Source organism: Salmo trutta, chromosome 9 (assembly GCF_901001165.1).
Source record: "Salmo trutta chromosome 9, fSalTru1.1, whole genome shotgun sequence".
Taxonomy (NCBI): Eukaryota; Metazoa; Chordata; class Actinopteri; order Salmoniformes; family Salmonidae; genus Salmo; species Salmo trutta.
In genome coordinates, this window is record NC_042965.1 from 32,628,738 (window position 1) to 32,644,916 (window position 16,179).

The 16,179-nt window shown below is 45.1% G+C and overlaps 2 protein-coding genes across 5 annotated transcripts in view; one reads left to right on the forward strand and one right to left on the reverse strand.

Annotated features, from left to right (window-relative positions):
- The first annotated feature begins 3,063 nt into the window (after positions 1–3,063).
- pold2 (polymerase (DNA directed), delta 2, regulatory subunit) lies at positions 3,064–15,176 on the forward strand. Of its 2 annotated transcripts, none has more exons than XM_029763497.1 (11): positions 3,064–3,202; positions 3,535–3,775; positions 3,874–3,995; positions 4,111–4,234; positions 4,381–4,495; positions 4,797–4,995; positions 5,175–5,255; positions 5,378–5,535; positions 5,809–5,936; positions 7,601–7,702; positions 14,471–15,176. In XM_029763497.1, the coding sequence occupies exons 2-11, from the start codon at positions 3,541–3,543 to the stop codon at positions 14,629–14,631; spliced, it is 1,425 nt and encodes a 474-aa protein (XP_029619357.1). In that variant the 5' UTR covers positions 3,064–3,202; positions 3,535–3,540; the 3' UTR covers positions 14,632–15,176. The 2 variants fall into 2 exon arrangements, with proteins under 2 accessions (XP_029619357.1, XP_029619358.1); XM_029763498.1 differs by having other exon boundaries at positions 3,880–3,995.
- The window catches only part of LOC115200423 (inactive carboxypeptidase-like protein X2), a 30,479-nt gene continuing 29,295 nt past the window's right edge, over positions 14,996–16,179 (reverse strand). For all 3 annotated transcript variants that reach the window (XM_029763495.1, XM_029763493.1, XM_029763492.1), the window contains one exon: positions 14,996–16,105. In XM_029763495.1, the coding sequence (XP_029619355.1) occupies positions 15,734–16,105 (372 nt within the window). In that variant the 3' untranslated portion in view covers positions 14,996–15,733. The remainder of the gene's footprint in view (positions 16,106–16,179) is intronic.

The following is a 16,179-nucleotide window of genomic DNA, read 5'->3' on the forward strand; positions in this document are numbered from 1 at the left end:
GGAGTACATGGGTGAACAGGGAGTACATGGGTGAACAGGGAGTACTCCAAGCAGTTAGAGCATTGGGCCAGTAACCGAAACGTTGCTGGATCGAATCCCTGAGTGGACAAGGTACAAATCTGTCGTTCTGCCCTTGAACAAGGCAGTTAACCCACTGTTCCCCAGTAGGCCATCATTGTAAATAAGAATTTGTTCTTAACTAACTTGCCTAGTTAAATATAGGTTAAATTTAAAAAAGTATAGCAGGGGGCTGACCGCGCACCCTTGTGGGGCCTCAGTGTTGAGGATCAGCGAAGAGGAGGTGTGGTTTCCCACCTTCCCCACCTGGGGTCGGCCCGTCAGGAAGTCCAGGCCCCAATTGCACAGGGCGGGGTTCAGCCCAGGGCCTTGAACTTAATGATGAGCTTGGAGGGTACTATGGTGTTGAATGCTGAGCTGTAGTCAATGAACATCATTCTTACATAGGTATTCCTCTCGTCTAGATGGGATAGGGCAGTATCCAGTGGATTGTCTGTGGACCTATTGTAAGCAAATTGAAGTGAGTCTAGGGTGACAGGTAAGGTGGAGGTGATATGATCCTTGACAAGTCTCTCAAAGCACTTAGTCATGTAATGAGTACTGTATTGTAAGGTCAGGGGAGGCATGATGGTAGAGATATCTCTGCTATGCACATAGTATCTCTGTGGTGCACTGTGCACACATCCTCACATTCAAACATTCTGATTATGAAAATAACCTTTTTCTAAACAGTTCTGCTCTACATGACAGGATTAGAGTGAGCCTAATGAGTCAAAACCGAATCAAATCGGTCAGGTCACTACAATGAGACCTTCAAATTATTATTTTTTCATTCAACTCAAACATCCGAGTGGTGTGTATAGACATAATAAACGAGCAGTATCAGTGACACTGGTAGAATCATCAATAAAACAAACATAGCTTACCGCAATGTGTGGTGGTTTCATTGATCAGGAAGTTATACCCTGATGAAGACAGCTTGTCTGTCGAAACGTTGGTTATTAGGTTATTAACTTATTGAATCTGAGCTTCTAGAGTGTGCGGCTCTCCTTTTCTTTTCAAGTGTTCTACTCCGCTAGAAAGCACCTCGCCTAAACAGGTGTGGGTTTCTTTCGCCTCCAGATTGATTTCTTGCTTTCCAGTGTTAATTTGCTGAATTGTAATTACTTCGCTACTATGGCCTATTTATTGCCTTACCTCCTTACTCCATTTGCACACACTGTATATAGATATTTCTATTGTGTTATTGACTGTACTTTTGTTTATCCCATGTGTAACTCTGTGTTGTTGTTTTTTGTCGCACTGCTTTGCTTTATCTTGGCCAGGTCGCAGATGTAAATGAGAACTTGTTCTCAACTGGCCTACCTGGTTAAATAAAGGGGAAATAAAAAAATAAAAAAATGACTGCCTCACCTGGTTCACCAACTACTTCTCAGAGTTCAGTGTGTCAAATCGGAGGGCCTGTTGTCTGGACCTCTGGCAGTCTCTTTGGGGGTGCCACAGGGTTCAATTCTCAGGCCGACTCTTTTCTCTGTATACATCAATGATGTTGCTCTTGCTGCTGGTGATTCTCTGATTCACCTCTATGCAGACGACACCATTCTGTATACATCTGGCCCTTCTTTGGACACTGTGTTAACAAACCTCCAGACGAGCTTCCATGCCATACAACACTTCTTCCGTGGCCTCCAACTGCTCTTAAATGCAAGTAAAACTAAATGCATGCTATTCAACCGATCGCTGCCCGCACCCGCCCGCCCGTCTGGCATCACTACTCTGGACGGTTCTGACTTAGAATATGTGGACAACTACAAATACCTAGGTGTCTGGCTAGACTGTAAACTCTCCTTCCAGACTCACATTAAGCATCTTCAATCCAACATTAAATCTAGAATCGGCTTCCTATTTCGCAACAAAGCATTCTTCACTCATGCTGCCAAACATACCCACGGAAAACTGACTATCCTACCGATACTTGACTTCTGCGATGTAATTTACAAAATAGCCTCCAACACTCTACTCAGCCAATTGGATGTAGTCTATCACAGTGCCATCCGTTTTGTCACCAAAGCCCCATATACTACCCACCACTGCGACCTGTATGCCCTCATTGGCTGACCCTCGCTTCATACTCGTCGCCAAACCCACTGGCTCCAGGTCATCTATAAGTCTTTGCTAGGTAAAACCCTGCCTTATCTCAGCTCACTAGTCACCATAGCAGAACCCACCCGTAGCACGCGCTCCAGGAAGTATATTTCACTGGTCATCCCCAAAGCCAACTCCTCCTTTGGCCGCCTTTCCTTCCAGTTCTCTGCTGCCAATGACTGGAACAAATATAAAAAAATCACTGAAGTTGGAGTCTTATATCTCCCTCACTAACTTTAAGCATCAGCTGTCAGAGCAGCTTACCGATCATTGCATCTGTACACAGCACATCTGTAAATAGCACACCCAACTACCTCATCCCCATATTGTTATTTATTTTTTGCTCCTTTGCACCCCAGTATCTCTACTTGCACATTCATCTTCTGCACATCTATCACACCAGTGTTTAATTGCTAAATTGTAATTATTTTGCCACTATAGCCTATTTATTGCCTTACCTCCCTAATCTTACCTCATTTGCACACACTGTACATAGACTTTTCTATTGTGTTGGCCTACCTGGTTAAATAAAATAAAGGTGAAATAAAATAAAAAATAAAAAAATTGGATCAGGAAGTAACATTTTTGGTTATTATGGCATGATCATGAATAATACTTCATTTATTACTGTATACAGTAATGTATGGGATTAGCAAATTAGAAAAAGAACCATTATTGAGAAGAAAAAGAACAGACAATGAGGGCATGACGCACACACAGGTGTGCTAGATTACGGTTGGAGTGAAAACCTACAGGACGGTCGCTCTCTAGGAACAGGGTTGGAGAGCCCTGGTTTAGAGGACGTATTATAAGACATTCAAGAACTACTCACAACTCAGTTTTGACCTTACAAACATGTCTGACTGTTTTGTCTGTTACGTAAGACGTTGTGCAACACGTACATGTTGTGTACGCGCCGGGTAACAGTCCAATTTCGCGGGACATACCTATGCTCTTTTGAAAGCACAAACTCCTCTCCACAAGTAAACGTGCATTTCAACAAAATCGCATTTTTGTCACGAATAAAAGGCCAGTAAAGGTAATGTAAATACTTTATTTAGCGCATTGACGTTTTTCTGTTTTCGCAGGACACTGCTTTTGTTGGCAACAACAAGACGTTAGCAGCTAGCTCAGGTAGCTAACTAACTGAAGCTAAAGTATTAGCGAGCTAACGTTATTAACCACACTCACATTTGCAGATCACGTTACAATCATTGTAACTATTCATGAGCTGAGTTGAGGTTTAGCTAGCAGTTGTGGAGATGGCATATGGACTGTTCAAACTACCTAAACTAGCAAGGATACCGTGCTCATTACAGCTGCAATGCATGATCCCATATCATGTGTTTAATTTGATAACTGTCTCCCCAGGCAGCCATGTTCTCTGAGGTAAGCGCCCCTCAGGAGGGTTCCTGTTCTCTTCTGTTGTGTCGTCCTGGCTCCGAGGACCAGGAGCCCTCTGTGTTTGACAGGGTCAAGCCGGCCTACTCACCCTGCTCTGAGCGTTTCAAGCTGGGGGAGCGCAGCTTCAACCGCCAGTATGCGCACATTTACGCCACACGACTCATGCAGATGAGCCCCCTGCTCACGGAGAGGGCTCAGCAGAAATGGGGTAAGTGCAGGGTTGACACTTAGCTCTCCAATTTGCTGCAACAGTTCATACACCATTACCTTGCTGAGAGTAAACTGTCCTGACTCCCTCCCTGTCAGGTGCAGATGTACGGATCAGGAAGTTGTGTGATCTGCAGATGGGTGAGCAGTGTTGCATTGTGGGAACCCTGTTCAAGCACATGGAACTGCAGCCGTCCATTCTGAAGGAAATCAGTGAGGAAGTAAGAAGTTGCTAACATAAAATCAGACTTTGATTGTCATGAAACAAACAGGATTGTTTGCCAAAGTCTGTATACTGGTTCTGGTAGTAACTCTTCAACTACATCTCTCTCTTAGCACAATCTGCTGCCCCAGCCTCCGCGCACCAGGTACATCAGCGACTCAGATGAGTTGATACTGGAGGACGAGCTGCAGAGGATCAAACTAGAGGGCAATATTGACGTGGACAAGTTTGTCACAGGTTTCTGTCTCCTCTGTACCTTCTACTTATTGTATCAGGATAGACAAGTTTGTCTCAGTTCTCATGATCATGTAGTAATTATGACCGCCTCCTTTGTTTTGTTGTTTTCATTATTTATGTTTCTCGCTCTCCTTTCTCACTCTTAGGTAGTGTTATTGCTATTTACGGTGCAGAGAAGAATGATGGGAAATTCACAGTGGATGATTTCTGTACTGCTGACCTCCCCCCGCAGACCCCCAGAACCACCCTCAGCTCAGACAGGTACACACAATACCTAACCTTGTGAAATGTCAAACTTTAGTAGTGTACCAGTATCACAACACTACAAAGGAAACTAAACAGGAAGCGGGCCTAAATTCTAGAGGAAAACAGTCGTAATGTTGGATTAAACAGCCTTGTGTTGTCACCCAGAGTCACATTTGTTTATTTTACAAGCTATATCACACAATATTTAACAAAAGTAGGTTTTAAAGGACCAAAGCATAGTCTGCTTTTTCTTTTTTGCCAAGGAAAATGTGGTATTGTGATAACACTAAACTGTAATATATTATGTTGTGCGTAGGTTTGTGCTGCTGTTGTCAGGTTTGGGTCTGGGCGGTAGTCATGCAGACAGTATGCTGGCTTTACAGCTGCTTGTTGACATGGTAACGGGTCACCTAGGTGACCAGGGGGAGCAGAGTGGTGCGTCGACAATCTCCAGGGTCCTACTGGCCGGGAACCTTCTGAGCCAAAGCACACAGGACAAGGACGCATCCACCAAGGTGAGGGGACTTATTTAGCTGTGACATCCATTCATTTCAGTTGATGAGAAAGTGAGCTATTACCGTAGCTAACACTTATCAAATCCTTATAGTAGAAATGTCTTGACTTAGAGGCTACTGGTTCATTTTGAACTGTCCAGTGTGTGTGATGTTTTCCTAACTGTGTATTGTCCCTCCAGGCTAAATACTTGACTAAGAAAACCCAGGCAGGCACTGTGGATGCCATGCGTCTGCTGGATGAGATGCTGATGCAGCTGGTGGTGAGTTCCAGAGATTCCTACCACCTACACCAGGGATGTCACAACCTGGGTAATATTTATCTAGTTTGCCATAGAATGTGCCATTCATTCAGTTATCTGACGTGTGTCCTCCTCTCTTCTAGTCGTCAGTACCAGTGGATGTGATGCCGGGCCAGTATGATCCTACTAACTATACCCTGCCCCAGCAGCCCCTACACCACTGTATGTTCCCCCTCTCCTCCACCTACCCCACCCTGCTGCTGGCCTCCAACCCACACCAGGCCACCCTGGACGGGGTGAGGTGAGTCAACAACCCTGGGGCTTCTGGACCTAGGGCTGGGAAACATTTTGTTTCGACCAACTTCACAAAGCTTTCTCTGTGGAAGAGTAATGTGGTCACTGTTTTCAAATGGGATTTTGTTATTGCCATAACCTTTTGCATTAAGCTAGAAAATGTATTTCCTGATGCCCTTTGTACTACAGATATGTGCTAGCTAGGTTTAAGTTGGGTTGTGTATGTCATGTGAAGTTGTCTGTAAGGAGCCAATGCAAAGGTCTTTCCTGTGTGCCGTAGGATCCTGGGGACGTCAGGGCAGAATGTGAAAGACATCCAGAAGTACAGCAGCATGGACAGTCACCTGGAGATACTGGAGAACACACTGAGGCTTAGACACCTCGCCCCTACTGCACCTGATACACTGGGTATGAACACACACCTCCCCCCTACTGTACCTGATACACTGGGTATGAACACACACCTCACCCCTACTGTACCTGACACACTGGGTATGAACACACACCTCACCCCTACTGTACCTGACACACTGGGTATGAACACACACCTCACCCCTACTGTACCTGACACACTGGGTATGAACACACACCTCACCCCTACTGTACCTGACACACTGGGAATGAACACACACCTCCCCCCTACTGTACCTGACACACTGGGTATGAACACACACCTCCCCCCTACTGTACCTGACACACTGGGTATGAACACACACCTCACCCCTACTGTACCTGACACACTGGGTATGAACACACACCTCACCTCTACTGTACCTGACACACTGGGTATGAACACACACCTCACCCCTACTGTACCTGACACACTGGGTATGAACACACACCTCACCCCTACTGTACCTGATACACTGGGTATGAACACACACCTCCCCCCTACTGTACCTGATACACTGGGTATAAACACACACCTCCCCCCTACTGTACCTGATACACTGGGTATGAACACACACACACTTCATACCTGACCCGTTGGGTAACAACACACACACACACCTTATACCTGACCCACTGGGTAACAACACACACACACCTCATACCTGACCCACTGGGTAACAACACACACACACCTCATACCTGACCCACTGTGTAAGACCACACACACACCTCATACCTCACCCACTGTGTAACAACACACACACACCTCATACCTGGCCCACTGGGTAACAACACACACACACCTCATACCTGACCCACTGGGTAACAACACACACACACACACACCTCATACCTGACCCACTGGGTAACAACAGACACACACCTCATACCTGACCCACTGGGTAACAACACACACACACACCTCATACCTGACCCACTGGGTAAGAACACACACACACCTTATACCTGACCCACTGGGTAACAACACACACACACCTCATACCTGACCCACTGGGTAACAACACACCTCATACCTGACCCACTGTGTAACAACACACCTCATACCTGACCCACTGTGTAACAACACACCTCATACCTGACCCACTGGGTAAGAACACACACACACCTCATACCTCACCCACTGGGTAACAACACACCTCATACCTGACCCACTGGGTAAGAACACACACCTCATATCTGACCCACTGAGTAACAACACACACACACCTCATACCTGACCCACTGGGTAACAACACACCTCATACCTGACCCACTGGGTAACAACACACCTCATACCTGACCCACTGGGTAAGAACACACACCTCATATCTGACCCACTGAGTAACAACACACACACACCTCATACCTGACCCACTGGGTAACAACACACCTCATACCTGACCCACTGGGTAACAACACACCTCATACCTGACCCACTGGGTAACAACACACCTCATACCTGACCCACTGGGTAACAACACACCTCATACCTGACCCACTGGGTAACAACACACCTCATACCTGACCCACTGGGTAACAACACACCTCATACCTGACCCACTGGGTAACAACACACCTCATACCTGACCCACTGGGTAACAACACACACACACTTTCTCCCTCACTCTCTCCGGTTATACAGACTGAGGTACATGGCTTATCTTGTGTTGTTCTCTCAGGGTGTTATCCGTTCTACCTGAAGGACCCTTTCATCCTGGAGGAATGTCCTCATGTCTACTTCAGTGGCAACGCCCCCTCCTACCAGGCCAAACGCATCACAGGTGAGTCCCCACCGTTATGGAAACCTGGCATGACTGTTTATTCACATTGGAGCATTGCACTGTGCTGGTCCAGTATTACACACTGATAGTTGACAGTTGCCTGTCCTTTCTACACTGAACAAAAATATAAATGTAACATGCAACAATTTCAAAGATTTTACTGAGTTACAATTCATATAAGGAAATCAGTCAATTGAAATAAATAAATTAGGCCCTAATCTATGGATTTCACATGACTGGGAATACAGATATGCATCTGTTGGTCACAGATACCTTAAAAAAAGGTAGGGGTCGTGGATCAGAAAACCAGTCAGTATCTGGTGTGACCACCATTTGCCTCATGCAGCGTGACACATCAGGCTGTTGATCAGGCTGTGGAATGTTGTCCCACATTAGGGCTGTGGCAGTCATCAAATTTTGTCAGCTGGTTATTGTCATGCAAAAGACTGCCTGTCTCGGTAATTTACCGTGAATTAAGATTAGCACGTTTAGTCTCCAGGCTTCCACACATACACGCCAGCTGATGCATGCCTTAATAAAGTGGAATAAACTAGTTGAATGTACACCATCACAATAAATCCTTGATTTATTTTGGTCAGGTCTAAAACATTATGATATAATTAATTGTTTTACACTTTGGCATCCGCCAAACCCAGGTTAGTCCATCGGACTACCAGATAGTGAAGTGTGATTTATCACTCGAACGTATTTCCACTGCTCCAGAGTCTAACGGTGGCGAGCTTTACCCCACTCTAGCCGACGCTTGGCATTGCGTATGGATCATCTTAGGCTTGTGTGCGGCTGCTCGAAGGAAACCCATTTCATGAAGCTCCAGACGAACAGTTCTTGTGCTGACGTTGCTTCCAGAAGCAGTTTGGATCTCGGTAGTGAGTGTTGCAACCGAGGACAGACTATTTTTACACGCTTCTGCACTCAGCAGTCCTCTGTCAGCTTGTGTGGCCTACCACTTCGCGGCTGAACCGTTGTTGCTCCTAGACGTTTCCACTTAACGATAACAGCACTTACAGTTGACCGGGGCGGAAATTTTACAAATACTTGTTAGAACGATGGCATCCTATGACTGTGCCACGTTGATAGTCACTGAGCTCTTCAGTAAGGCCATTCTACTGCCAATATTTGTCTATGGAGATTGCATGGCAGTTTGCTCAATTTTATACACCTGTCAGCAACGGGTGTGGCTGAAATAGCCGAATCCACTAATTTAAAGGGGTGTCCAAATACACAAAAGTATTTCAGGTAAATAGAATAGGAATTGTCCTACTGTAGGCCTATGTTATCAGGCTATGCATCATACTGTAGGCCTATGTTATCAGGCTATGCATCATACTGTAGGCCTATGTTATCAGGCTATGCATCATACTGTAGGCCTATGTTATCAGGCTATACATCATACTGTAGGCCTATGTTATCAGGCTATGAATCATACTGTAGACCTATGTTATCAGGCTATGCATCATACTGTAGGCCTATGTTATCAGGCTATGCATCATACTGTAGGCCTATGTTATCAGGCTATGCATCACACTGTAGGCCTATGTTATCAGGCTATGCATCATACTGTAGGCCTATGTTATCAGGCTATGCATCATACTGTAGGCCTATGTTATCAGGCTATGCATCATACTGTAGGCCTATGTTATCAGGCTATGCATCATACTGTAGGCCTATGTTATCAGGCTATGCATCATGCTGTAGGCCTATGTTATCAGGCTATGCATCATGCTGTAGGTCTATGTTATCAGGCTATGCATCATGCTGTAGGTCTATGTTATCAGGCTATGCATCATACTGTAGGCCTATGTTATCAGGCTATGCATCATACTGTAGGCCTATGTTATCAGGCTATGCATCATGCTGTAGGCCTATGTTATCAGGCTATGCATCACACTGTAGGCCTATGTTATCAGGCTATGCATCACACTGTAGACCTATGTTATCAGGCTATGCATCACACTGTAGACCTATGTTATCAGGCTATGCATCATACTGTAGGCCTATGTTATCAGGCTATGCATCATACTGTAGGCCTATGTTATCAGGCTATGCATCATGCTGTAGGCCTATGTTATCAGGGTATGCATCATGCTGTAGGCCTATGTTATCAGGCTATGCATCATACTGTAGGCCTATGTTATCAGGCTATGCATCATACTGTAGGCCTATGTTATCAGGCTATGCATCATACTGTAGACCTATGTTATCAGGCTATGCATCATACTGTAGGCCTATGTTATCAGGCTATGCATCATACTGTAGGCCTATGTTATCAGGCTATGCATCATGCTGTAGGCCAATGTTATCAGGCTATGCATCATGCTGTAGGTCTATGTTATCAGGCTATGCATCATGCTGTAGGCCTATGTTATCAGGCTATGCATCATACTGTAGGCCTATGTTATCAGGCTATGCATCATACTGTAGACCTATGTTATCAGGCTATGCATCATACTGTAGAACTATGTTATCAGGCTATGCATCATGCTGTAGGCCTATGTTATCAGGCTATGCATCATGCTGTAGGCCTATGTTATCAGGCTATGCATCATACTGTAGACCTGTGTTATCAGGCTATGCATCATACTGTAGACCTATGTTATCAGGCTATGCATCATACTGTAGGCGTGTTCATTTATCTGACAATATATGTTTAAGTCCCGTGCCATTTTTTTATATGATTTTATAGTAAGAAGAATATAATTAGAATTTAGCTGAATAAAATAGAAAGGATATTTTTTTCCATTGCAGAGTGAGTTTGCGTATGAAGTGAATATATTGAGCATAAAAGTGATCATTTGAAACAGGTCCTATATGCTAGATTTAGTTATTTGGTAACTTTAGTTGTGAATGATACAAACCTTAGAAATCAACATATACGGACTGCATGGTGCGACTATAGGCTATTAATGATTTGAGAAAGTAGCAAAAAAAGTTTGCGCTCTGTTCCTTGCCTCAGGCTGCACAGTTGTTCTCTCAAGTGATCATATTTTCACCCATCAGACTATTCTCAAATCAAATCAAATGTATTTATATAGCCCTTCTTACATCAGCTGATATCTCAAAGTGCCGTACAGAAACCCAGCCTAAAACCCCAAACAGCAAGCAATGCAGGTGTAGAAGCACGGTGGCTAGGAAAAACTCCCTTGAAAGGCCAAAACCTAGGAAGAAACCTAGAGAGGAACCAGGCTATGAGGGGTGGCCAGTCCTCTTCTGGCTGTGCCGGGTGGAGATTATAACAGCACATGGCCAAGATGTTCAAATGTTCATAAATGACCAGCATGGTCAAATAATAATCATAGTAGTTGTCGAGGGTGCAACAAGTCAGTAACACAAGAGTAAGTGTTAGTTGGCTTTTTCATAGCTGATCTTTGAGAGTATCTCTACCGCTCCTGCTGTCTCTAGAGAGTTGAAAACAGCAGGTCTGGGACAGGTAGCACATCCGGTGAACAGGTCAGGGTTCCAGCAGGTCTGGGACAGGTAGCACGTCCGGTGAACAGGTCAGGGTTCCATAGCTGCAGGCAGAACAGTTGGAACTGGAGCAGCAGCACGGCCAGGTGAACTGGGGACAGCAAGGGGTCATCATGCCAGGTAGTCCTGAGGCATGGTCCTAGGGCTCAGGTCCTCCGGGAGAAAGAAAGAGAGAATTAGAGAGAGCATATTTAAATTCACACAGGACACCGGAAAAGACGAGAAATACTCCAGATGTGACAGACTGACACTAGCCCCCCGACACATAAACTACTGCAGCATAAATACTGGAGGCTGAGACAGGAGGGGTCAGGAGACACTGTGGCCCCATCCGATGAAACCCCCGGACAGGGCCAAACAGGTAGGATATAACCCCACCCACTTTGCCAAAGCACAGCCTCCACACTACTGGAGGGATATCTCCAACCACCAACATACCATCCCGGGACAAGGCCGAGTATAGCCCACAAAGATCTCCGCCACGGCACAACCCAAAGGGGGGCGCAAACCCAGACAGGAAGACCACGTCAGTGACTCAACCCACTCAAGTGACGCACCCCTCCCAGGGACGGCATGGAAGAACACCAGTAAGCCAGTGACTCAGCCCCCGTAATAGGGGTAGAGGCCTGACTGGTGATATTCCTGTTTGAGGAGCATGCTCTCGCTGCCTGACTGGTGATATTCCTGTTTGAAGAGCATGCTCTCGCTGCCTGACTGGTGATATTCCTGTTTGAGGAGCATGCTCTCGCTGCCTGACTGGTGATATTCTGCCCAAACTGTATGTCATGGGCTCTCCAACCTTGTTCCTGCAGCTACCCAGTGCTTAATATGGGAAACCACGTGAAATTTGTTCGGGAACATCGATAGTAACATGTTTCCGCAAACAAAATATATTTCAGTAAACTTGTCTGCGTGCTGGAGAATGGATTAAAGGAGAGCGAGGAGGATTTGGAAAGGCATGGTGGTGAGATTCTGTATAGCTAAAGGTAATGTCACCCAATTAATTATGAAAATATTTTAAAAAATGCCTTATTACTAGACTATTCAAATACAAATTCACTATAATTGAAGGCTAACTCTAAGCCGCCCTTCAGTCAATGAACCAACCGCTTTGCTTAGGGCTGTACGTTCCCTCCCAGACTTATGGATAGACATTTTGGTTTAGCATAAGGTAACCAGTCCATCCAGTATGCATAAAAGTACAGTCCACACTCAAAGGCAATTACTGAAATTCTGTTTGATTTTGGAGTATAGGTTAGACTAATTGTGTACCAAAGACATCTTAAATATGTTGAGTTTTTCTGCCATGGTTATATGGGGTAGGCTATGTATTGTACGGCACAATCATCATTTTAATTCCGTTTTTTTTTCCGGGCCTGGGCTCATTAAGCCTATGCATAAGCTCTAATGAAGCCCCCTAATACAGCCAGGTCATCTGATTAGCTGGCTGCCTCGGACAGATGTGCATATTTCGAGTTGTAACCGAACACGTGGATGTCATTTTAAGGCAGCCTCCCGCACCTCTGATTCAGAGGGGTTGGGTTAAATGCGGAACACATTTCACTAAACTGAAAACATTGACTAGGTATCCCCTTCCTTTAATATGCTTGAAGGTGTTTTGAATGAATCATCACCTTATAAAGCGCTGTCCGTTGAGTTTAGGCTTTGAAACAACATCCACAGCAACCATGTTTTACAGTTTCAACCCCCTGTTGAACTTTTCTTCAAATTGATCAGCATAGTGAGGTGAGTTTTAAAAGTATGATAGGCCTAAGTGTTGGATATTATTTTTGATTGCGTTTGCTTTGATGTCAGTGGTTTGAGGGACAATAGAGTCCTGAGTACCAGGCCATTAAGACCTGATGGTAATTAGCAGGTTGGGTACTACCAAAGCATGTCCAGGGTGCATAAAGGAGATTACCATGACTCAACGGTCACATGGAATTTTACTGCGGTCATGACTGCTGTTGTGGCGGTAATACAGTTACTGCAGCAGCCCTTGTCCCACTGCTCTTCAATGGCTGTGTGAAGTTTCTGGATATTGGTGGGAACTGGAACATGCTGTTGTACGTGTCAATCCAGAGCACCCCAAACATGCTCAGTGGGTGACATGTCTGGTGAGTATGCAGGACATGGAAGAAACTGGGACATGTTCAGCTTCCAGGAATTGTGTACTGATCCTTGTGACATGGGACCGTACATTATCATGCGAAACATGAGGTGATGGCGGCGGATGAATGGCACGACAATGGGCCTCAGGATCTCATCACGGTATCTCTGTGCATTCAAATTGCCATCGATAAAATGCAATTATGTTTGTTGTCTGTAGCTTATGCCTGCCCATACCGTATCCCCACTGCCACCATTGGGCACTCTGTTCACAACGTTGACATCAGCAAACCGCTCACCCACACGATGCCATACTCTGTCTGCCATCTGCCCGATACAGTTGAAACAGGAATTCCTCCTTGAGGATCACACTTCTCCAGCGTGCCAGTGGCCATCAAAGGTGAGCATTTGCCCAATGAAGTCGGTTACGACGCCAAACTGCCGTCAGGTCAAGACCCTGGTGAGGACGATGAGCACGCAGAAGAGCTTCCCTGAGACGGTTTCTGACAGTTTGTGCAAAAATTCTTCAGTTGTTCAAACCCACAGTTTCATCAGCTGTCTGGGTGGCTGGTCTGACGATCCCACAGGGAAAGAAGCCAGATGTGGAGGTCCTGGGCTGGCATGGTTACACGTGGTCTGTGGTTGTGAGGCTAGTTGGACGTACTGCCAAATTCTCTAAAACATTGGAGGTGGTTTATGGTAGAGAAAAACATTCAATAAGCAACAACTCTGGGGGACATTCCTGCAATCGGAATGCCAATTGCGCGCTCCCTCAACTTGAGACATCTGTGGCATTGTGTTGTGTGACAAAACTGCACATTTTAGAGTGGCATTTTATTGTCCCCAGCATAAGGTGCACCTGTGTAATGATCATGCCATTTAATCAGCTTCTTGATATGCCACTCCTGTCAGATGGATGGATGATCTTGGTAAAGGAGAAAAGCTCACTAACAGGGATGTAAACACTTTGTATGCAACATTTTCTGGGATCTTTTATTTCAGATCATGAAACATGGGACCAACACTTCACATGTTATGTTGAATTTTTTTGTTCAGTGTACATTGTATGGGATCTTTTGCGATCTATGTATGTTTTAGCAACTGGTGTACTGTAATTGCATGGGTGACATGGGGTTTAATCTAATGACCAGTTACATGCCCCACCCTCCCTAGGTGCTGAAGGTCAGGAAGTCCTCCTGGTGGCTATCCCAGAGTTCAGCAGCACTCAGACAGCCTGCCTGATCAACCTCCGGACTCTGGAGTGTGAGCCAATCCGCTTCTCTTCCTTCTCTGCTGGTGATGACGAGGAGAGTGAGATGAACATCAGCCACTGAAGGAGCAACAGTCACTCAGTCTGCTGCCAGTCCTCAGCCCCTTCCCCTGGTCCTCAAATGGAATCAGGTTGTACACTATCAAAATGTTTAAAGTGTCTGCTGAAGTCTCATTGGTTTCTCTTGATCAGCAAAGATATCAGTCATTATTTTTTTTATATATATATATATATATATATATTAGTAAATATGGAGGTTCAATGATGCTGTTTGAGTAGAAGGAAACGTGTTGCTAATGAAACGGACTGTCTAATGAAGCGCTTTGTTTGTGTGCCGGTGCCCAGACTCCTGTATTTGTCAACACATATCGTTTCCATTTTAGTACGGTAGATGATGTCATGAAGAAAAACAAAACACAAATTCTGTACGTAAATGAGCCTTTATTCATTGAAAAAATAACTTTCCTCAGCTAAGTTATGAGGAACATTTCAGAAAATCTCTCGTTCTCTCTCAACCTTCAACTAACATTTTAATGTCTGTCGGTATTATGGTTTTGCTGTCATGGGTGAAAATAATGTAAATAAATCCACACTTTTATAAGAAATAAACTTTGCTTCTTTGTTTTTACTCTTCAGGGGTGGAGGTGGTAAAAATACATTTAATTTACAACCAGTAGCAGATCGAAATGATCTCTGAAGCACGTTCTCTAGGAAGGCATTGGATTGGTGTAAAAGGACTTTCCCAGATATCAGTACTGACATTTTCATTTGTGTTGAACTTCGTATCAAAAGACCTACTCGAGCGGTTATACAGAACACGGACATTAGCTTGTGTGCCTGACTGTATTCAACATCATTGTTCCTTTTGAGTTTCTGTAAATATACCTAAATGCTTCTTGTGGCCCTTTTGTAGATCTGAAAGAATGGATGGGTTCAGTAATATAGGAGGGGGAGAGTCAGTCTATCCTATTGGAGTTTAAGCCATATTGCTTAAATGTATCCAGTCCATTCAGATGTTCAAGGGGTTACTTAATTGTCCAGGAATTGAGTTAACAGTCTGGGCTTGACTGACAAATTGGTCCTGTTCAACTTCTTCCTTCCGTACCTTGATTATTTTAAGGAAGTGGGGAGGAAGGATGTATTGGAACAAGGTCTTGGTGTTACCCTTAGTAATCGTCGATCTCGTAGTTGTAATCCAAGATGGAGTCTGTGAAACCTTCTGGCGCCGATGTTTGCCCCTCTCCTATGAGCCACGAGTCGTACCAGGCAGTGGTGGGCTCCGCCTCTGTTGTCGTGGGAACCGGCGTGGTTGTCGGCGGCAAAGTCGTTGTCGATCTCATCAGTTTCTGTTGTCGTAGACGACGGAGGCGGCCGAGCCTCCGCTTTTGCTGGCGCATGCGACTCGTCTCGGGTTCATTGGCGGCAGCGCCGTTGTTATGCACCACACGGCTGTTACCGTTGGAGGCGGTGTTCCGTCGTGTTCCACCGTTGCCGTGGCTGAGCAGGCGGATGGGCTTGTTGCCGTGCAGGGCCATGATCTGTTAATGAATAGATAGCATTTATATAGCGCTTCATTGGCTCTCAAAGGGCTAATAGGTAACCTAATTATAAT

Excerpts from the sequence above, each read along its gene's own strand:
- pold2 (XM_029763497.1), top strand. The coding sequence starts at position 3,541 with ATGTTCTCTGAGGTAAGCGCCCCTCAGGAGGGTTCCTGTTCTCTTCTG. Across the intron at positions 5,256-5,377 it reads AGATGCTGATGCAGCTGGTG|TCGTCAGTACCAGTGGATGT; the intron begins GTGAGTTCCAGA and ends CCTCTCTTCTAG. Across the intron at positions 5,536-5,808 it reads GCCACCCTGGACGGGGTGAG|GATCCTGGGGACGTCAGGGC; the intron begins GTGAGTCAACAA and ends TGTGTGCCGTAG.